Source organism: Ambystoma mexicanum, chromosome 11 (assembly GCF_040938575.1).
Source record: "Ambystoma mexicanum isolate Mex_15411 chromosome 11, UKY_AmexF1_1, whole genome shotgun sequence".
Taxonomy (NCBI): domain Eukaryota; kingdom Metazoa; phylum Chordata; class Amphibia; order Caudata; family Ambystomatidae; genus Ambystoma; species Ambystoma mexicanum.
The window spans coordinates 1,358,473,967-1,358,497,296 of NC_090934.1; the positions used below are offsets into that span (position 1 = coordinate 1,358,473,967).

At 48.6% G+C, this 23,330-nt stretch overlaps 1 protein-coding gene across 4 annotated transcripts in view; it reads right to left on the reverse strand.

The window, feature by feature from the left end:
- Positions 1–23,330, reverse strand: part of FAN1 (FANCD2 and FANCI associated nuclease 1) — a 169,252-nt gene that overhangs the window by 76,314 nt on the left and 69,608 nt on the right. For all 4 annotated transcript variants that reach the window (XM_069624918.1, XM_069624919.1, XM_069624916.1 and 1 more), the window contains one exon: positions 9,616–9,724. In XM_069624918.1, coding sequence (XP_069481019.1) covers positions 9,616–9,724 — 109 coding nt within the window. The remainder of the gene's footprint in view (positions 1–9,615; positions 9,725–23,330) is intronic.

The following is a 23,330-nucleotide window of genomic DNA, read 5'->3' on the forward strand; positions in this document are numbered from 1 at the left end:
CCATGACAATCGCAAAAATAAGTTGGGACAAAGGGCATCCCTGTCTGGTCCCCCTGCTGATATCGAAAGGGGGCGACAGCTGCCCAATAGTGCACACACTGGCAACAGGCTTGGCATCAGGATACAGAGTCAAACACTTTCTGTACGTCCAGCATGGCCGCAACAGCACTAACCCAAGGATCAATCTGGGAAATGAGGTTAAAGAACCGACGCAGATTGAGGGCTGTGGAGCAGCCAGGCGCAAAGCCAGATTGATCGGCATGTATCAAGTGTACCATATATGGTGACAATCAGAGGATGAACATCTTGGCAAATATTTTAACGTCATTGTTTATTAATAAGGGACAATACCATCCACAATGTGTGGCTGGTTTCCCAGGCTTACGCAGTACCGTTATCACTGCCTCTCTCAATGTGGGGGGCAGTTCTTTTTTAAGACATGACTTGTCCCATAATGCAGCCAGCCAAAGAGATTTTTGTAGCTCTTGTAGAAATTGATGGTAATTCCATAAGGCCCAGGGGCCTTATTGGGTGGCAAGGCGTCAATAGCCCGAATGATCTCCTCAGCGCCCATGGGGCGGTCCAGTGCATCGCTACCATCGTTCGAGAGGACAGCGAGCGGCAACCCGTCTAAAAAGGCCTCAATATCAACAGCCGGGGCCTCATTGCCTCTGGAATACAACTTCGCATAGAAGGAACGTAATACTGCATTAACATCTTCTGCAGTATGGATCAGCTTTCTATTAGAGTCCTCTATAAGTGGGAGGTGGCCCCCGTCCCGCTCCTGACGTATCTGCTTGGCTAGCAGGGAACCCGGTCGCTCACCCTCCAAATATTGCCTAGCAGCTATCGGACTATCAAATAATTTTCGCTCCCTATCGGTCACCTCTTTGAAGCCATCAAGTGCCTCTTCAATAGCGCCCAGTGTTGTAGTTACAGGGTTTAGTGCATATGAGTTTTCTAGTTGTTTCAGAGAGTTTTCCTGTGTGCGAATGCCCTTCGTATTGCCTTAAAGATTCCTGCCTCCTTAGTCAAGGCCATACCCCAGTTATATGCTTTAAAAGCGTCCCAGAGGATGGTCAGAGTAGTCCACCGTGCCCGTGTTGAGTTCAAAGTAGTCTTGTATACATTCCTGTAACTCAGCATTAAACACTGGGTCGAGAAGTGAGTGGGGTTTAAATCTCCAGGAACGGCCGAAGGGTGGCCACCCCGGCCAGTTTAGGGACATAGTGATCGGGAAGTGGTACGAGTATGTGCTTGGGAGTATGTCAGCATCGGTTAAACAATTAATCAGCCACCCAGATATTAACCACAGGTCTATCCTAGAGTGAGAGTCGTGTACAGTGGAGTAGAACATAGAACCCTGAGACTGTGGAGGCAACAGTCGCCATGAATCAGCTGTCCCAAGGCCTCTCAGCTTGTCCAGGACAGTACGGGCTGCTCTAGACGTTAGTCGAGCCCTGTTGCCAGATCTATCTAATTGGAGGTCTAGTATGGTGTTAAAATCCTCGTCCCAAAGGACCGGAACCAAGGGGTATCTGCCCAGCATGTCCACCAGCTGTGCGTAATACTCTGGATCATCGAAGTTAGGCCCATAAATATTGAGTAACGCCACCTCCCTTCTGGCCAATATACCATACAGCAACATGTAACGCCCCAGATGATCAATAGGAGTGTCTTTGGGTGTGTATTGAGTTGACCTATGGATTAGGGCATCACCCCACAGCTCTGGGTCAAGTTTTTAGTGTAGAAACATTGGGCACCCCAACTTTTGGCAAACCTCTCCCAACCAGCTACCAGTGAATGTGTCTCCTGCAGTTAGAGGATGTGTACCTTGTGATGCTCCACATACAACTGCAGCCTACGCATCTTGGAGTAACCACCAATTCCCTGAATAGTCCAGCTCATACATTTTATTACGTCAGCCATAATCAAATCCTGACAGTTGGAAAGGCCCGGATAGGAGTCAGTCTGAGCAGCGTTGCATCCCGATTAGTGTAACCACGCATTGTCGCAGTTGGATATCCCAGCCACCTATGTCAAGCATTTTCTGAACTTACTTAACACCCAAACCACCCATCTCCCCCACCCACCTCCCAATCAGGGGGATGAAAAACCCAGAACCACCGTAACAGACAACATTGCAAATTAGCATGGTGTATCTTATCGCGCCAAGCAGCCTGCTCCACCCACAGCGGGAGCTATATAGGTATAATTTAGGCACATATCAAGCTTACTGAAACATTGTATAGTAGAATCTAAACTGCATAGGACCACATAGGGGATAGTAATCCAGAATACGCCAGCCCCGAAAAAGCAGCCTCCATCAAGAATTGAGTTATAGTGACTGTGAGGGCTGTGTCAGCCGGGGAAGTGCCGTTATATAAACTTCATAGCTTCCTCGGGTATTGTGAAAAAGAAGACCTTTCCGGAGAGTTCGAAGCAAAGCCTGGGAGGGAACATTATTGCGTATTTTACATCTTGACGAGGGGCGATAGTTTGGGGCCATCAAGCAGCAAGAGTAGAGTGCGCTCCAAAGTCTTCCATATCACCAGGTACATTGTCCTCAGGCACGCCAATTAGGCGTATGTTGCTACGCCGGGATCTTGACTCAAGATCCTCATTCTGTTTGCTGATCTCTTGGTGGTAAACGTAGTGAGGTCAGACCTGATCGCCGTGATATCATCCTCAGCCACCCCAACTCTGGATTTGACTTCGGTCACCCTGGTATCTGTTTTCTCCATCTGAGCTTCAATTGCACTGATCGTCCCACTCATATCGTCCAGCTTTGTGTTGAGAGTTGTAAATCCCTCACTGATGCGATCCAAAATGTTCTTCATCTCTACAGGCTCCCCACTTCTACTCATGGTGCTTTGTTTCTTCCTACATCCCTTAGTCATGGCGATTCTGTATCCCTAGCAGTGAGGAACGTATTGGGGTCGAGACAGTTGTAGCACCGGTTCAGGAGGATAATGAAGAAGTTGTGTCAGCAGGTACGTTGATAAGTATTGGGGGCCGCTGCCAGAAACCATTAGAATACACCCAGCAGCTCACTGGGTCATCAGAGACAGCAGAGTTGGGTTGAGTATTGACTCACCCTAGTCACACATTGACAGCACTAAGAGCGGCCAAACGATGCAGTAGGGGCTGAGACCGCAACTGTTTTAGGTAAACCATTCACACCGCCGGGGTTCGTGGACAGTATGTCAGAGGGCCTATGAGACCGGCAGCTTGAGCAGCAGCAGGCCGCTACTAGCAAAGCAATATGGGGCGAGCAGAGTTTTAGGGATAATTGTGTGCAAGTCTTCGGTGTCAAGGCCTGCAGGCAATTATCATGGTAGCAAAGGTTAGGCCAACCAGTCAGAGATCCGTTCCATAGAGCCAGGAGGTGGGAAGCCGAGTATCAAACTAAGCAGTATTCTTTCAGGCAGCCAGTGTAGTCGGCTATCAACAACCAGGGCTGGCTAGGCCCCGGCACTCAGTCTTTAAGGCAACCCCAGGGTCAGTCTATCCGGGTGCTGCCTGCATAGGGGGGGCCTGTGTCAATATTGTAGCAGCAGGTCTTCTCTGCTTCTGCAGCCAGCTGATTCCCCCACCTGGTACGAGGTGAGGTCCAGTGAGATCTGTTAATTCCGAGCACCGGCATGGGACCGGAACACAGAGCAGGCAGGCAAGGGAAGACTTGCTGGAATGTGCATCAAATGCACGAAACGGGGCAGCCCACAGGGAACGGGTAAGATGAATGCCGGAGTAGGGAGAGCCAAGTGGTGCTTCTGCAGCACGACTTCTGCACTGCTGGCTGCCTCCCTAACACAGCCCTACTGTCAGTAGCTGAGTGCTGCCCGGCTCACCTCACAACGCATCCACAGTTCGGCATCGGTGCCTGGAGGCAGAACTCGCTGCCAGCCTCACTGCGGGTGGGCTCTTACACAGGCAGATGGTTGTCCCTTGCCGCCGGAGAGGCACAGCGGCCCACAGAGCGCCGGCAGCTCGTAGGGGGAGGTGTCTGTCCACCCGTGCCCAGCGATCCTCAGGGGTGAGGGGGGAATTCAGAGCGTTATCGCCAGAAAAGCCGGGGAAAGGAGTTTCACAGTGAGAGCTTCTGGAGAGAGTCCGCAGCGTCTAGGTGATCAGCACCTCCCAGGATCTTCAGAGAGGCTCCAGGCGGTAGTTGCGGCCTCACATTGGCAATGAGCCACGGACCCAGCGGGCCGTGATTTAGGTAACCAGGATCCAGCAGTGAGAGTAGGCAGGTCACACAGGCCACAACACGAACAGCCGCAGCTTCGGTGCTGGCACAGGTCGGGGCGGGCTCCCGATAAAGGTACCCTTCCGACTGCTTCAGGAACCGTTCCAAAAGATTTCCGTGGCTGGGAAGGATATGTATCTGCAATGGGTTGTCTGCAGGCTGCAGAGCCAAATGTTCACATGACCATCTTGTCAGCACTCAACAGCAGCCCACCCCCCCAGGTTTATTTCTTAAATATCAGGATGGTGTAAGGCCTAACTCGCCCTATGCTAAGGTGGGATTGTCCCTAACTAAGGAAACTAAGGATAGTCTGAGTCAGTAAGTTCAATTTAAAAGTATGACCGAGTCCAAAACCTATACGGGCCCTCACAACTAAAGCTTTCCAATGTATAGGGATGTCAGCAACCAAAGAAACAGTGTTCAAAAAAATGTTCAGAGCGTCTTCCAGCTCCTGGCTTGCTTTCAGCTTCTCCTTCCTCAAGTTTAAAACAGTTCAACAAAAACACCTTGGGTTTCCTTCCCCAAGTTCAACAAAGTTCCCTTGACTTTCAACACAAAATATCCTCTGGGTTCCCTTCTCCAAGGGCAACACATTAAAATGTCTTCAGGGTTCCCTTACCCAAGTTGAGCACGATTCCACAAAATATAATTGGGAATCCCTTCCCCAAGGACAACACAGTTCTCTTGACTTTCAATTCGCAGGCAATTCAACTTTTTCAGCAAATCTATTTTATAACCTTTCAGGTTTATCACCAACTTTCTTTTATTCACCTTCCTTCCATTCTCTTGAATCATATTAGGCATAACAGTTTCCTCTCTACTTTCTTTGGTTCACTTCCAAGTTCGGGTTATTCGGTCTAGGCGCAGTTGTCAGACCACCCGATCCACCCATCACAGGTCATGCAACCGATAACCCTTGACACTTCGTAACGTTTAGTGATTTTCCTTGGACTTACTTGCCAACACAGGTTTCCCTTCTGCAACTGTGTCTTTAGTTCAGGTACACTTTTGTATTACGTTGGCATTCTTTTGACTCTGCCAACTCTTTTACACACTTTGCTTTGTGGTATTTCTCCTTGTCGCCACCTTGCTTTCACACTGTCCCATAGTGCTTCTCAAATGCTTTTCACTCACCTCACAGGCTTTCATTAATAGCTTAGACTTGATTGGGACTTTCATTCAGTTAAAAAAGACTTTTCACTTGGTTTTAATGCGTTCAGAAATTTACATTACGTTCCTTTCACTTGTGAGATATTTCACAGACGTACATTTCTTTCATTACCTCAGTATTCAATAATGCAGTAAATACTTTGCTGCTTGTTCGGGTTTCAATATTTGCCCTTTTCATTAGTTCGGTATTCAAAGTGTTCCTCTTTTGGTCTCCAGACCCATGGGCTACACACTTTTGCTCGACCAGCACATTCCGTTACACACACACACCATGAGCCTGGTGTGCCCTGGCCTGAGTGATCTTTGCTGTTCACTCACTGATGTGCGGTATCACCACCGGGTGCTTCGGCTTTGCTCTCCGGTTCTTGCTCACTCCTTCCTATCTCTCTAGGACCTCTGGCAAACAATGAACCATTAATTGGTTGCAGGTGCACATCCTTTGCCGGGCCATAATTTCCTCCGTCAATGGCACATGCTGGACCATCATGGTAGTGTTCTCCAGTCCTCTTCCCCGTCCCAGTAGCAAAGAGGTGCGCACAGAGGGTAGTGTGCATTACTGCTCGTTGCTTCTTCTAGGTCCCAGTCTTAAAGGGATATGCCTATGTGACAGTTGGTGTATGACAAGGGGTAGTGTGACACAATGGGCGAAGACTGATAATGCCCTACAAAGGTAGAGGATGGACGGGGTAACTTCTTGATTTTACCAGAGGAGGTGAATGTGGAATTATTCTGTCCATGCAACAAGGTGGTCTTGTTGTTTTTCTCTTCCTGGTCCCTTGACACTGAGGATTTACAAGAGGATTGGTTTGAAAGGACGAAATGGATGTACCCTATAAAAGCCTCAGAGACCCAGGGTTCATTGTGGTATGGAAACGGGGGATACTGTGTTTCACCAATGACATCCTCCTTACATTCCACAAATCCTCTTCACCCAGGTGATCTTCCCTCGCATATCTACCCCCCAGGTTCGGGATCCAAAAGCAATGGCCTTTCCCTGGCCACCTGATTAGAGGAATATGGGGAGAAGGAAGCGCGAATGCTCTCAGATTTCTCTGATTGGCCTGTCTCAGGCTTTTCAATGCAGTTCGCAACACTAGGAGGAATGACTAATTCCCCCTTACTTTCCATCTATGGCTTCCGTAGTTCTGTGGGTGAGGGATCACCCCCAGACCCAGAATTTCTTTCTTCTCCTGCTCAGGCAGACCTGGTTCACTTGCCTGCCAGGCACTGCGACACAGCAGATTGCTGAATGTTTTCTTCTCCTGTGGGTCCCAGAAACTAGCTTTTTTGCTTCTACTTGTATTATGTTTAGGGGTGTCTTCTTTACCACTGTTACAAGTGTCAAATATTTTCTTTGCCCCTCTTACGGACCCACCAGCCATCTCAGGAACCCAGGTACCTATAACGGTTGCACCGGTGTCTGGCAGTTCTTTTCTGGCTCTCCAAAACCCTCTTCTGGGTTTCTCTTGGTCTCCGCCGGTGTCTCTGCAGATGCAGCAGTGGCTTTGCAGCATGTCCTGCTGTGCAAGGAACACACTTCCAGTCTTCTCTTCCTCTCTCGTGCCTCTGTGGGTGTTGCATCGCCTCTGCAGAATATCCAGCTGCGTAGGCTGCGTGTCCTCTCCAGGGGGCAAAGTCAGCTTGCTTCTTCCTCTGGTTCGCCTGCTCTGGTGTGGTCCGCCCCTTCATGGCAGAACGACTGGGGAGGCTTCTGACTCCCGGGCAGCGTCCCATGGAGAATCTTCGGTTCTTCTTCCTTCTTGACAACTTTGAATCTCAGGTTTCCTCTCCAGAGAAAGCTCAACACCCTCTTCTGTCGTTCTATTTCTACTGTGGTTTCTCCAATGAGCATTCTCAACCCACTACAAGGCTCAATGTTCTTGTTGGAAATGCTCTTCAGGGCTCGGCACTTCTCCTCGTCTCAGTAATCTCCCCGAGATCCATTAGGTTCTTCTTCATCCCAGTACTTTGCCTCTTCTGAATAAGACAGAGATACATGGTGTAAGGGTACATCAGGGAAGGTGTTTTGGGGTGTGGAATACCGCATTCTTCACAGATAGTCTCCCCTAGTCCCACAGTGGGATCCTCCCCATGAGATTCACTCGCTGAGTACCAGCCCCAGGGGGGAGAATATCGTTGGCGGCCTCACCTCTCTGGCTTCAAGGGAAGGGGCTCCGCCTAGGGAAGAAGGGATGACATCCAAGGATTCATCACAGGGAATAGATACGAGTGGGAGGAAGGTGATGCAATGGGACTACACTTCTGTTAGAAAGGGAGGGGGGGAGCAAAAACAGGAATGCTGCAGCTACTATTTTCGCAGAAGGCTGTTCATCCATGGGAAAAAAGCCAGCTAATTGACAGGTAGGAAGAGCTGGCAAGCGAAAGCGAAAATCAGGCACGGAGAGTGAGTGGCAATGGGGTAGTAATTCAACAAGGAAAGCGCAGAGGAAAATTGAGTTTTCTTAGAAATGAAGGAGAACACCACACTTGTGACTCAACCAATGCTCTTGCCCCAAAAGTGGAACGCTGTTTTCTTCATGGACCTGTTTTAATAAAGCATGATCCTTACTTTTAGGTCAAGCTGAATCTAGGAGTTTCAGATCTCCAAACAAGGATAGATGTACATACTCAATGCAGTCACAGAAATATTGGAGTTATGTCTCCTGGTGTAAACTGTAGCCCAGAAAAGTTTGTTTTAATAAAAAAGAACACTGCTGCAATGCTCCATCTACGATTAGATCGCTGAAGGCCTCATTATAAGTTGGGCATTGAAGTAAAAATGCTGCAGTAATACTGTTACCGCTGCATTACTGCACCGCCACAACTATGAGTTTGATGGAGAGGTGGAGGACTCACCTCTAACGAAGAGATGGATTTAAATCCGCCACCTTTCTGCCACAATAGAGCAATTTCATCAGAATTATTGTGGACGGTAATTCCGCCGAAATCCCCCATGGAGTCCTATGGACTCCAATTAATGGAAATTAAACACCTACCACCACTTATTACAGCCAGACCAAGTGGTGGTAATGGTAATTACATTTGGTGCTATCTCAGTGGATTTACCACTGAGATACCAATAAACGTGTGAGGAGGCCCTGAGTTTATAAAATGCCAATACAAATAAAGGGGCCCCTCACCTAAAAACAGTCATAGAAGCCTGGACCCTTTGAAAAAAAATACACTCTTCTTTATGAGGATAGAACAAAACGTACAGAAACAACAATGCCCTGAAATTATGAGAACATACAGGCATAACAAAAATTTAAGAACACCTGACCGTGTGAAACGGGGCCTTTTAAATATCAATCTATAAGACTAAGACAAAACCAAGGCAAACACACCATTAACAAGAGGATGGCGACCACACACCGAACCAGAAACAATAGGAAGGGAAGCCACAAAGAGAGCATGCATGTGACCTACCACTTGCCTTTAAACCCTGAGGCATGAAGGGGGAAAACACACGCAATAAACACGAGAGCACAATAGAGAGGCGAGCACACAGACAGCGCAAACATGGCAGACTATGCCCCAAGGAACAAAGGCAAAAAAAAGAAAAAAGGCATATTAACACCCCGTCCTCTTTGGTATCCATGAAGCTTCTCTGTGTCTTGTTGAAGTTGTGCTGCTTAGAATGGTGTTTATACGCGTAATTCTCCAGAAGACGCACAGATGCTTCAGCCATGTGAATTAGGAGAAACATAGCAAAATTCAAAAATGCACAAAAAAGGTCTGGGACCCCCTCTGAAGGGTGCAGTGAGCGAAAACGTAGTTGTAGACCATCCCGAGTTGAAGAAATTCCATAGAACAGGGTATTCTCATTAGAGGGGTTTCCACACTCCTCTGTAACATAGTAAAATTCAATCAACTTTTGGGAATTGCAGCAGCTCCAATTTACAACCTGAGTAGAGCGAGTATTCCAATTGCAACATAAACCTTTCCTTTAGACTTCTGCATCTTAAGCTCAGTCAGTTGAAATGTCGTCTAAGACATTTATTTTCCAAACATGCCAGACTGCGCTCTTCAATGGAAAACGGAAAAGAAGAAAAATGGAAAATCAAAGTGACAATTAACAAGCTCCCACAGTAAGTTATGGAAGTTACAATACAAAATGTCTATCACTGAAAGGAAATAAATGCACCCTTTAATGCCATACTTCGTCATTATATCACTCTTCATGACCACACACTTACCTCATATAGGTGTAGTCTCTGTAAAATCTCAACCCCTCGAGTCCGAATTCTGGTGTACACCCACCCAACAGTAAAACACCGCAAATAGACTGGCAACTTTTCATGGTGGCTAAATGAAATACATAAAAAAAAGCTACATTAGCAGTGCCTATCAACATTTTCAAAAGGCCACCAATTCTGCATCACAACTTAGTCAATTTCCCAAAATTGCTTGATCTAAATTTAATTGTACTCATCAAGTCTTAGAATCAGGTCACCTCCTTAACTAAAAATGACAAAGCATTGCAGCGCACATGGGTCAGTGATCAAGCTTGATGTATTAGGGCCAATTACAATAGTCTGTCCATCTACTGATTCCTATTCACGCCACATCGCATACTCTACATTGCCAGTAAAAAGTGATTGGAAAATATAGGTGGCGCATTAAAAAGTAATTTGTCAATTGTATTAGAATAGTTATAAATCTTAAAGAGAACACACAGGTGAGCATTCCAAAGCTCAGGGCCAACTACAGAAATATATTTTCCCCATACCTCGAGTATAGGGACCAGTTGTTTTTGGCAGGTAGGGAACAAAGTGTATCTGAAATCCAGTGAACGGATAAACACCTGTAGTTTCATATTCAAGCAATATTATGGAAGGGTTGGATTTAGAAGGCTCGGTGTGAGATCCAAGACCACACTCTTTAGCACCACCATTTTTCAATGCCTAAAGAGAGGGTCATTTCACTTGGATAATACTGCTATTTTGAATCACAACCTTTGCATTTGGTTTGAATTACAAATCCTTGCAAGGTTGTGGTCCGGGGAATGTATCATATTTGTTATTTTAGTGACGGAAATGTATATTTTAATGCGGTCAGATTACTCGAATAATCAGCTTGCTGGTCAGAGAATGTATCTGCCATCAGGACAGTGGAATATTTATTTCTGATTAGTCTTTTTTAATTTGTTTACAATAACTTTTCAAATGGTCTATGGATATCACTAGTCATTACTGGTCAACTTGCAGCAATGAACCAATTGAAAGGTCTTGCAATAGGCTTTATGGACATAGGGAAAGCGTTAATCGAAAGGTAATTACGTTTCCTAAATGGCAAACTGAGACCCAGAGCTTCTACCGTTCTACACCTGACTTTGTACAGTTCTAAGCATTCTAACACTTAAAAGTGGAGATGCTTTTATTGGTCAACGTTAGTGCAGAGTTCTATTTCTAGGGAGTTTGGTTGTCCCTTTTTATGGACCCCTGAGCTTTTTTCCTCCTTGTGGTTTTTAAGATTTCAGACCCCTTTTTGTACTCAGAGTGACTTCAGAAGTCCCTCTGTCACTAAAGTCCTGTTAGAGTATATCATCCTATGGCTGCCCATAAGGGTTCTGGAGCTGGGGTGTTTATAGATCCGTACATTTGGTTTTGAAGAGTAGATTTAAGGTGGATGTACTTTAATTTTGTCTTCACCAATGCTGCAAGAAGATTTACTGAATTAGTAGCCAAATGTAGTTTTCTGGTAGCCACTGGAGTACTAATGTATTTTTACAAACCCACTCTGAGCCAACCCTGCACCCTTCTGAGTGGTATGGGGTGGTTTGTACAAGTACCTTGACTCAGACATGGCCATTGCACATTCTGTCGGGTGGTCCTGGGTATTTGGCAAATATCTTGGATCAAACTGACAGGTTGGTCACCAAAACCTTTGCTTAAAACCTCTTTGTGTAATTGGATGGGTGGCTTAGGCCAACCCTCGTGTATGGTAATATCTAGCAGAGGCCCTGTTCTTACATTAAATTCTGTTCAGATTTTTCTAAGACTTCTGAAGGAATTTTGCAGTGAGAAAGCTGTTGTTGCATTTTGTAGGACCAGATCTGTCCACAATGGCTGTTCCGTGTCCCGGGCAGGGCTTTAAATAGGATGGGGATAGGTGCTGCAGAGGCCCGGCAGCCTCTAAAAAGTGCCTGTAAGCCAGGGCTCTGCCAGGGATCCTCTAGTTCACCACAGGTAAACACCTGGCACCGTACAGTGCACACAATGACATGTGATAGGGAGGGATGATAAATATGCTGTGAAAGGTCATTCAACACCAGACTCCCATAGGCTGGATGTGTCCAAAGTTTACAGTCATTTTACTGTTAAGAGTATTATTATAAATGAACTAAGCAGGAGGGCTAGTGAGTACTGTGTGATCAGAAGGGCTGCATGCTGGTATCACTGTCATGGATATGCCTAATTACAAATGTGTGTTCATTTTTGTGTACACACAAAAATGCTCTTTGATTTGATGCCAAGCAGCAAGTAGCTTACCTTGGCGTTTTCTCACCAGTGATCTTATGGGTGATTTCAAGGTCAGCTGAAAAGGCATGGGGGGTCCTTGTGGCCACCCAGGCCCCTCCTTTTTCCACACACCCTTTTCAAGAATGCTGGCCCCCTCCCGCCCCAATGTTGTATCCCACTTAAAGCACTGTCTTGGGCTAAGCTCTGGTTTCAGCTGCTTGACGTTTTCCCAAGACTCCTCATCCTCACTCTGGTCCAGCTCTTGGTTGAGCCAGCCTTTCCCTATTGGGGCAGTTTTCTGGGCTGTTTTCTGCTGCTTCCCTTTTTTTACCACCTAGGTCATGCGCCAAGATTTTGGAAGCTGCCTTCACCTGGAAGTTTGATTTGACTCCCATTAACCTGCTATATGTTCATCTGGGCCATCCTGGGTCTCCCTCCATCATTGTTCCCCTGTGGGATCTTCTTCTGCTAGTGGACTGTTTCTCGTAGTCCCTTGAATCACCTTGAATCACCGGAACCTGATTGTCTGGATTCTTCCAGCCTACAGGAGGAATGTTTGCTGTTACTTTCAATTATCCCTGGGTGACCCGACCCTACATTTCGACCCTGCAGAGGAAGACACTTTACTCACTGGGTTGTTTCACCATTTCTGGGCTCGATTCTCGGGACACCGCGAGTACCTATCTCCCGATCATGGGCTGGTGGGTTTATCAAGATACTACCCCAGGGGTCCCCCTCCCTGGTCAATGGTTGTGGGTTCTAACAGGTTGCCTTCTACTGTGGTTGGGCCATTTACTTAAATTGGCTTGAATCCTGCTGTGCGACTCATCTCCATTTAAAGTGTGGACCTAGCTTGAGAGCAGTAGAGTGCTACACAGAGTGCACGTAGCCAGCATTTGGGCTGGCACCTTTTAACAATATCGCAGCACTGAGAGTTGAGGTCTGTGCATCGATATGTGCGACCATTGGAAAAATGTCCTTATTTTGTTGTGGATCTATGTGATCACTGCGCCGCCCGTAACTGCGACGGCCGAAAAAGCTGACGCCAGTTACAGCGCAGGACAGTCCTCATATAGATTACTGTGCTCGCTTCCCCCGGACTGCATTACCCTTCCCAACCCCCCACCCCACTTACCTTTACGGCGGCACACTTCTGTGTGTGCCGCGTGCACCCTGCGATCCCTGCGCCGTCAGCTCATTCCACTAATGTGGGTTAGAGCTGACGCCGCAGGGTGCTTTTCTTTTTTTTTCTTACATGTTCCCCGCTCAACAAAATGGTAAGCGGGGGAGAACCCCTGCAACCCCGACTCCCGTTACGGCACCCCAATGTAGAGCGGGGTACACCCCCGGAACCTCTGCTCTGCTTGGGCGGCGTAAATGTTGCCCTCATTTTGTGCGCCTCCAAAGTCGCAGTTACTGCGGGGGTGCACAAATGAGGGTGACATTTTGGTACGATTCCGTCTAACAGTATGCTAGCCCGGAGAGGAAACCAATGTAGTTCATGTAGGACTGGGGTGATTCAGTCAAATATCTGTGTACCCATAATAAGACGTGCTGCAGCGTGGTGGACTGCTTTTAGGGAAGCCAAGTAAGTAGCTGGGAGTCCCATCAGGAGGGCATTTACCCCATCGATGTGCGAGACCACAAGGGCTTGCACTACGGCCAGGAAGTCCTGCAGCAGGATGAAGGGTTTGAGTTGGGTGGAAAGTCTCTTTGGGCCTTTATGTCTATGTGTTTCTGGATATACAGGCTGCTCTCAATGGTGCAGCCAAAAGACTTTGCTGAGTTCCAGAGTTGTGGGTCAAATCCTTCAAGGTGCATATCATTCAGCCATTATTGGACAAGTTGTGTTTTAGTGGGGAGACTGAGGAGGATGAATTCAGTCTTGGATGGGTTTAGTTTGAGGTAGGCAGTCGACATCCAGGACTGGATGATGGCTAGGTAATGGTATTGTATTCGTCATTTATATAGCGCCCTTTCCCAATTTGTATGACCTCAATGTGCTGTGTGGTTGGAATGCCCTTGGTGGGCGCAGTCCATGTGCATGAGGATCTAAGAGTTTGAATTAAAGATGCTGGTGTGCATTTCTGCCGGATTAGGACTTAAGGTGGGCTGGCAAAAGCTCCAGTTAGCAGCCCAGAGGTCAGGCACGTGTTTTAGTGCTGAAGATTCGATGTGTGCCCAGCAAAACCAAATTATTCTCATTGGTTGTCGCTGTATACTAATGGCAGAGGTGTTGAGGTATGTCAGGGGTTTAAGTGTGGACGGCTGTGTGTGCTGCTAGGCCGGAATAGCTTAACTGTAGCTGCATTCTAGGGTGCATGGATTGGTGGCCGTGCCTGTGGACTGTGACCACAGACGTGGTGTAAGGTATACGTACGTTCGGCGGCTTTCTTCTTCTTCTTGGTCCAGTGTGGTTGGCTGATGTCCCCATTTGTGGTTTCCATGTAATGAAGGTCTGAGCAGTGGGAGAGGGCCCAGAGGGGTGGCGGCCGGGGTTGAAGGAGGGCAATAGTTTGATACAGTGTGCCTCTGTGAACACTGCAGGCATTCCATGGGGTGTCGGTGCGGAGGGGTGTTCATGTTTGGGAAGGAAGAGTGCGTTACGGTGTGCTGCCGGCATACATGGGGTATTGGGGGATAGGAGTGTTGTAGTGATTGGGATAAGCATTTATGTGTGTAGAGAGGGGAGGGTGTCAGGAAGAGGGAGGGAAAAAAAGGTTTTGAGGGCCTTTCTGAATGCCAGGTGATTGTCAATATTGCAAATGTGCAGGGTTAGGGAGTTTCAGATGGTCGGTGCTTGAATGGAAAAAGGAGGATCCGCCAAGTCTGGAGGAGTTGTACTGTGGGACTACTATAAGAGATGCTGTGCCAGATCTGAGAGTCTTTGAGGGATGGTGGTGGGTCACTGTCTTGAAGGAACTCAGGCCCGTGTTGTGGAGGGCCCAGTGGGTGATGCGCATGGCTTTAAAGGTAGTGTGTTGGCCAATACGGAGCCAATGGAGGACTCTCAGTGTAGGGCTGATGTGTTCTCTGGGAGGTAGGTTAATGAGCAGGCGGGCTGCAGCATTTTGGATTCTTTGAAGTTTCCTTAGCTGAAATGCTGATGCCCCGCTCCTGGTTCCATGAGGCCGAAGAGTGCAGCTGAATCCTACTGATCCTCAATCCCGTGTGTGGAACGGCTAATAGGACCGCCGCTAAGAGACCCAGGAGATGCTCGTACCACCATGCCGAGGTCACCTCTCTGCCAAAGAAGTGGGAGGTGGCCCTCTTGATAGCGGAGATCTTGTCCTCCGAAGGAAAAACCTTCTTGCAGCACATGTCCCAGATGAGGCCCCAGAATGTCAGAGTCTGCGTGGACTGCAGCTGCGACTTCTTCAGAATGAGCGAGAAGCCCATATCGTGCAGTGTGTCCATAAGGGCATAAGAAGAGTGGTGAACCGCTTCCGGAGATGTAGCCCTGACAAACCAGTCCTCGAGGTATGGGTAGATGTGGAGGCCTTGCACCCTCAGGAGGGCAGCCACCGTATTCATTAGCCTGGTAAAGACCCTGGGAGCCGATTTGAGGCCAAAAGGAATGATCTTGTATTGAAAATGGTAGCACATGATCCTGAACATTAGGAAAGAACAATGGGACTGCCAAATCGGGACGTGAAGGTACGTGTCCTTCAGATCCAGGGAGCACATCCAGTCTCCCTTGCACAATTTCTCTGCTATAAAAGCTGGCATAACCATCTTGAATTTTAGATTTTAGTTGGGGTAAGGAGAGGTTGAGGATGGAAAGGTCCAGCACAACTCTCAGGCCCACCTGGTTCTTCTTCTGAATGATGAACATCCTGGAGTAAAAGCCCAAGCCTCGCTGGGAGGCTGGGTCTTTCTCCACTGCCTGGCTCTCTACGAGCGACCGGATCTCCGCCACAAGAGTTGATGTCCCAATCTGAGGGAGTGGAGGGGAGGAGGGAGGAAAGGCTGGGATGGGTAGGCGGTATCCCGTGGATACTACGGAGAGGATCCAGGGGTCAGTGAAATTCTGACGCCAGTAATATGCATGGAGAGCAAGCCTGCCCCCCACTGGAGACACGTGGACCCAAAGGGGCGTGTCATGCCTGCTTTCCCTCGGAGGCTGTCGCGGAGGAGGGGGACTGGAAGAAGCCCTTACTCCCTCCCCTCCCTTTTTGTTGCTTGCACTGGTTCCGAGACAGCAAGCAGTCCGGCTGCCTGGATCTCTGTTCCTGGAAGCAGCAGAACCCTCAATACGTACGCCCCCTGTTGGAGCACTGCTGTGACTGGGTGTACGACTTGGCCGTGGTCTTTGTCAAGATGGATAAAGAGTTGGCCGTTTTGAGCTGTTTTTCTTCTTGTCCAGCTCTTCGTCCATGGTCGAGTGGAAGAGGTCCCCCCCTCGAACGGTAGATCTAATGTGCGGTCCTGGACGTCCGGGTTGAATTTCGTCACCCGGAGCCAGGCTGTCCTTCTCATGTCCGTGGCGATACAGTGTGCACGGCCAGAGCCACAGTGGATTCCATGAGGTCCTGCACCACCAGCTTGGCCTCAGCGAGCCCCGCATTAAAACGTGATTGCCTCTGTGTAGGAAGTTTCGGGAGGAAGTCCGCAATTTCCTGCCATAAACTTTGGTTAATGGCCGCCAGCATGGCTTCGGCGTTGGCCTGACTAAGATGCAAGGATGCGTTGGAATAGAGTTTCTTCCTGTACGCCTCCAAGATCTTCTCCTTGCATAGCAGCACCGCAGAGGAGGAGGCTGAGGACGACTTAGGTTTGGAGTATAGTAATGCTGCAGCGATCACAGTGGATTGTGGCTGCGGATGGGCCAAGAGCAAGAGTGCATTCCCCTCCATCTGCCTGTACTTGGCGTCCCGGCGTCGATTGACTGGCTGGACAGAGTGGGGCTTGAACCAACCCTTCTTGGCCAGGGAGACTACATCGGTCTGCAGTGGAATCCCCGTTTTGGCAGAGGGGTATCGCGTGAGGACTTCAGCCAGAACCCACTCTGCAGCTGCTCATCTTCGGGTTGGTTTTGGCCCAGGTACTCCGCCAGCCCTGCAAGACGTTTGTAGAAGGCCCTGGCTGAGGATGGCATGTCCGGATCCTCCTCCTCATCCGTATGCTGCGGATCAGGGGGATCTTGTGGAGGTGGAGGAGTAGCTGGAGCCGGAGGCTGGGGTTCAGGGACCGCGGCCGGAGGCTGCGGAGGAGGCAGAGGCTGGTATGGAACCACCCAAGGAATTTGCTGGGGAGCCAGAGGGAGCGGCTGCGCTGGGACCGGGGATGCTGGTAGAGGCACTTGTGGTTCCGCTAGCATTGTAGGGAGGACTTCCTTGATGGCCTCCTTGATGATAACCCCCATCCGAGGTGACTTCATGAGCCCAAGGAACCTCTCGAAGAACCCCTCTTCACAGGCCTGAGAGGTGGTAGGGGGTACTGACGGGGTAGTCGGGAGCTGCTGGAGCCGCTGCATACCCTGCCAATATGGACGCAGTGGGAAGCTGCCCTGCACATGAGAAGGATAGGGCTGTAGGCCACATACCTGGTTGAGGCCAGTACCACCTTGACACTCGTTCTTCACTGAACTCCTGGGATGGCGTTGGATGGGTGCCTCCGTCTGGCACGGTGGCAATCTTGTCGAGCTGCCTGCGTGCTCGGCTCACTGGGACCAGCCTCCTCCAAGACTCTTGCATGTGGCTCATGAGGCCTACCCTGCTCTTCGGGCTTATGCCGGGCCTATGCACGGTAGGTGTGACGCCCTCGACCCGGGGGTCGGTAGAGCTGCATTTAGGTGCCCCCTCTGCCGTATTGCTGGTACTAGGGCGTAACCCCTATGCCATATTGCGAGCACAAGGGCGGAGCCCATCGGATGATAATCCGGTACAAGAACGTTCCGGTCCATCAACACTGCCACCGGGAGGATCCAAGGATCCCTCGGCCCGAAGGCCGGTAGCTGCAGCAACCTCGGTGCACGTGCTGGTACAAGGACCTGAACAGTACCCCCCGCACGGGAGAGTCCTTGGGAAGAGGCCTCCTTTGCGGGGTGCAATGGAAAATAGCAGCCCTACCTTGGGCCTGGTTCGTTGTTTCAGGAAGTTCTTGAGATCCTCTGGAGGCGAATTCTGGAAGAGCTCCCTCCACCTGGCTAGTCTGTTCTTCAGCGATTTCGATGACAGCAAGCCACACACTGTACAAGCTTGCCAACCGTGGTCTGGGCCAAGGCAACGTAGGCAGAGGGCGTGGGGGTCTGAAGTTGGGAAGAGCCCGTTGCAGGATGGACACCTGCTGAACCCTGTGGAAGTCGACATGCACCGGGGAGGAGCGTGGCGCCTGAGGATCGAGTACCTGAATGATAAAAAGACAAAAAAAGACAAAAAGAAGAAGTATCCGCACGTGGAGTAACATGCCCGAAGCCAAACCCAGGAGCGCTTGTGAATTCGGCCCGTTCCCGTCAACACGGAAAAGGGGACTGGGGTGTGGCGCCCGAGGCCGGAGCCACGGCAGCACATGCTCCCCCGCACGCCTCTAAATTTAAAGGGGAAGAAGGTGAAAAAAGTTCTGTCTCCCATCCCTTGGAAGGGATGCCCATGTAGTATGGAGGAAAGGGGACGGGACGCAAGAGTACGGTGAGGATAGGTAACGATGCACCTTAGGATGCGTAGGTGTAAGAAACAGGCTCTGGAAATGGAGTTCACTTGTTTTAACTGTGGTAGAGGTGGTAGAGGTTGCAGGTCGGGGGCCTAGGGATTGTGGCCAGGGAATAGGTTGGGGAGGAGCGAGGTTTTCCCACAGACAAGGATTTCAGTTTTCCCAGGATTGAGGATGAGGTGGTTGGCCGTCATCCAGTAGTCAATGTCCGAGAGGCATGATGAAAGATCTGGATGGTTGGAGTCTGGCGACTTTGGGATTTTGAGGAGGATCTGCGTGTCGTCTTCGTAGTTGTAGCAGGTGAAATTCCTAATGAGTGTAGCCTATCTAGGATGATGGTGTGATCAATGGTATTGAAGGCTGCAGAGAGGTCAAGAAGGAACAGCCTTCTGCATCAGCTGTTCTTTTTAGGTCATCCCAGACAGACACTAGGGAAGATTCTATTCCTCAGAGCAGTCTATAGGCCAGATTGCGCAGGATCCAAATGGTTGTTGGTTTCAGTGAGAGGCCAAGCTGCTTGTATGCTTTGTGTTCCAGAAGTTTGGCTATGAAGTGGGTGTTGGAGATAGGCCGGTAGTTCTGGGGGAGGAGTGGGTTGAGTGTAGGTTTTCTGAGGAGGGGTTTGATGTAGGAGGTTTTTAGGGCTTCCGGGAACGTTTGCGATGTTAGGGAGTGGTTGAGGATCGAGCGTGCGATACTGCCTGCACAGGTTGAGGCAAGCATGTTTCTGAGGAGGATGGGCAGGCAGAGGTCACCAGGGGAGCCTGATGGGCGGCTTTGTGCTAAAAAGCTACTGGAACTCTTGTTGTGTGATTGGAGTGAAGGGGGTGAACGTAAGTATTGAAGGGGAGTTTCGACAGGGATTGGGCTGAGGGTGGGTAGGGGGGCATGTGTCCAATTTGGAGATGATGGCGAAGTGTCTGTCGATAGCAACATTGTGGACGTGTTCTGATAAAGTGTCACATAGAGATTGGGAGGTGGGTGGGGAGGGGTATGGAATCTGGAAATGGTGTTCTGTGCGCTATCCGGGAGAAAGAGAGCATTCAGCCCAGATAGGTACTGTGTGTTCTAGGGAGCAGTGGGCGTTAATTCTCTGGGAGGTTGATACAATGCTCTGTCGGATTTTGTGTACTTTTCCAATAAAAAATATGTTGAATCTGTTGCATTCTGCCCCCCCCCCCCCCCCCCCCCCGAGTTGCTGGTACCTCGGGATCGGGTCAGGGTTTGATACAATGCTTTACTACTTCAAAGAGGGCTTTGCTCCTGTTAGAGGCTACCACAATGGTGGTGGTGTAGTAAGCAACTTTGGCCCTGGTTACAGCATTTACCTGGACATTGACATTGTTCCTAGGTCCTTGTAGTTTTAGGCCAAATATCGGAATTTTAGCTGGCACTCCTGATTTTATCTGCCTTTTTAAAGACCTGCATTACTCTCATGCCTATGGATATGCTTTGTTAGATGTGTGGCTACTAGTGGATCATTATATTTTCTAGAAATGTACGAAGTCCTTGTGACTAGTACTATAGGTGTACCTTATTTGTACCCTTTGGGTACAATTGCTGATGTTTCTATCCTACTAAGTATACACGCAGTCAATGTATATTGTGCATATGTACCAACCATATTACTATGTGCCATAGACAAAGGAATACCATTGTTGTCTGTGTGGTATCTTAGGTGCTGGTAATAATGAAGTGAATGTAATGTTTTACTGTGTCTATGGTTCCCTTGCTTTCCCATTTCCTCCCTTGGATGATATGTGCTGCACCAATTAACAGATAGTAGACTTAAATGACAGCAGTAGGGCTGGATTGGGTATTTACTAACCAATTCTGTTTTGTATACACAGGCTGGTTCCACCACGTGCTGTATGCAACTACAATACTTATTTTGATCTGATAGAGACTATGTGTGACTTTAATAAAGTGTTTCTTTGTTCAGTATGCCAGTGGTGGCGTTTTCTCTTGTTATCTGTGTGGGGTAAGTGTACTTTACTACAGCCTCCATTCCTCCCTTGCGTTAAGCAGGAATACGCTGCCATAACTACCCACTTACAGAGGTTTGGCTCCCCTTTTGGTTGGGATGACTGTTTCACCATTGGTTAGATGGTTGCACATCCCTCTCCAGAGGGTTGTGTAAATATCTCCATAACAGTCAAGGTCCATAACATTTTCTCATTTCAAACTGCAAGACTGGAATGGGGATATTATTTAACTTACTGAGGAATAAGAGTAAGCCATTGCAGGTTTTAAACAAAGTCTTGATATCAGGCTGAAATGGTCACATCTTTCTAGACACACTTAAAACCTTTGCAACTTTCATAGGCATGGAATTAGGAAATTCTCTTTGATAGGAGAAAGAATCAGGATTATTTTAGATTTTGGGCATTTACTGAGCTGTAATGTATCTTCAGGAAGCAAAAGAGCGCTAGATAGGTAGGGTTCACAGGCATGTTTAATGTGGATACAGGGGGGCAGTCTTCGCAACACTGCCTTTACGGCAGCATGGAACCAGTAACATTTTTGGTGGGGGAACATGTAACCTTTTACTGCCTGTTGCCCGTGAAGACCATAAACGAAAGCCTGAGCTCAGCCCGGGGTAGCAGACGAGTGCACGCAGGAGCCGACAGGCTGGACCGCGAATCGGTCAGCAAGACAGAGAGAAGGTAAGTGTATGTGTGCGTGAGGAGTGTGGGGCGTGAAAGGAGGGCTCGAGGGGAGTTCTTTTCTGCATTACACAAGTAAGAGGTATTCGACCATCCGCACAGTCGGTGTGCGTTCGTGTTGGCTTTTTTTTTTAACATTTTTTAACGGATGGTAGGATTTTTTTACAGAAAAAAAATACATCGAAAAAGCTTGTATTAAAAAAAAGAAATATGCATGGGTAGGGGGTTAAAACAGGTGGGGAGGGGTTTGGGGCGTTGAAAACAGGGAAATGGGAGCTCGGGGGTACCCCTCAAATAAAAATTCAATACAAATTTGGTGATTTTGGCGATTGATTTATTTTGGTAAAAACATCAATTTTTTTTTCTTCATTAAAATCCACACACATTTTCCTATGCCCACACCATGACAAAGCATAGACCAATGTACTCCGGGCTGAACAACGCCGACATATTTAGTTGGAATATGAAAACAAGGAGTGCACAATTGTCATCTCCAGGAAGGGGGAGGACCAACCTTCCCCCTGCCATGTACAGCCTGATCCTGATTAACTGGCAAAGGCTCCATGGATCCACCCTGCTCTTTTGTTAGGCCCTGCACTGGTGGCAGCGATTTCAAACAGTCCCATGGGGACCTTGCTGCAGAGGATACCAAGGGAGGCAGGAAACCCAAATATTTTTCATGTGCAACTGTGTCAACCTGAAGCCAGCACCCGCATCTCGGTATCAAGGGCAGTGAACCGTCATGTCTGGGACTGTTGTTTACACTTGGCCCCCCACTGGGGGGGCATTCATAAAAGGTATGAGAATGTGGTTTGCAGGAGACAGAGAGTCTGGTCTTACGCAGCTTCAAGGGAGTACTGCCACTTTAACAGGGACCACACAAGGTGAACCCTTAACCAGAGAGACTCTTTGAAAACAGACAGGTCGATGGGTGGGACTTAGAGCTCTGGGGTCACTCCCTTGATGGCTGTTTTCACCCCTTTTCCTTTTCTGTTGCAAAGCACTCTAGTTATGACCTCACGGATAGAGGAGATTGTTGGTAGGGACCCCAGGATTGGTTTATTAAGGGAGGCTTAACCTACAAACAATCACTGGGGCCCACTTGGCTTTAAAAGAGGGCAGAGAACCTCTTTTTGCAGATCACGAAGTCAGTAAGAATAACTCAACTTTGGACCCTCGCTAAAGGTATAGTCTGCCTTATATCTTCTACCAGTGAAGGAAGTCAAGGATATCCAAAGAGGAAAAGCAAGATCCCTCTGGCGGAACAGAGGGAGATACAGAACTCGGAAGACCCTCCAGCTGCTCCAGAACTGGTATCCAGCCTGCATACTGTGTGCCCTGCTAGGCTCTGTAGCAAGCTTCCTGGAAAGGAAGAGCCAGAAGGTTTCTGAACATACAACCAAAGACAAGGCTCTCCCTGCAACACACACCACAGCTGTGGGCAGTCCGCCTTAAAGGACGACACAAGCCCATTGAAGGAGCTCGGAAAAGTGCCTCGACGAGCATCTACCAACACCCAACTTAAAGGACATTTTCGAACCAGTCGAGTTCCTCGATCCATAACCGACATCAACGTTGACTGCTGTGAAGCCGCTGTCTCTTAAAGACATCCAAGACGTCTCGACCAGTGCTTCAGAACCACCGATCAGCACTGAGACAAAGATTCCTGATACCGAGCCACCGTGTAGGCCAGCCAGCAGCCGTTCGTCCAGCTTCGCTCGCTGAATTGTCTTGCTGCCTCGTACCCACAGCCGGCTCCCGTCTTGAACTCGTTCACAGAAGCCTGCAAAGCGACTTGAAGCCGACTCAACCCTGTTGAGAAGCAAGAACTACAGCACAAGGTACATTCTGGTTCTGTCCCCCATGTCCTTCCAGGAGGGGCCTTAGAGACATATTAAGACCTGCTAAGGAGAATTCTCAGAAATGTGTTAATTCCCCTTCTACCTTAGAGACCGCTAGCTCTTTTGCTGGACTTTAGGACTTTTTATCTCTCATGTAATTTTAATGTGATTTATTATCTGTGTTTCTTTTAACTGTGGAATCTGACAAACTCAATAAGCATCATCGTTGCATTGTGTCACAGCACCTTCAGTGTAGAGACACAGGGAAGTTGTCACGATCCATGCCGCTGAC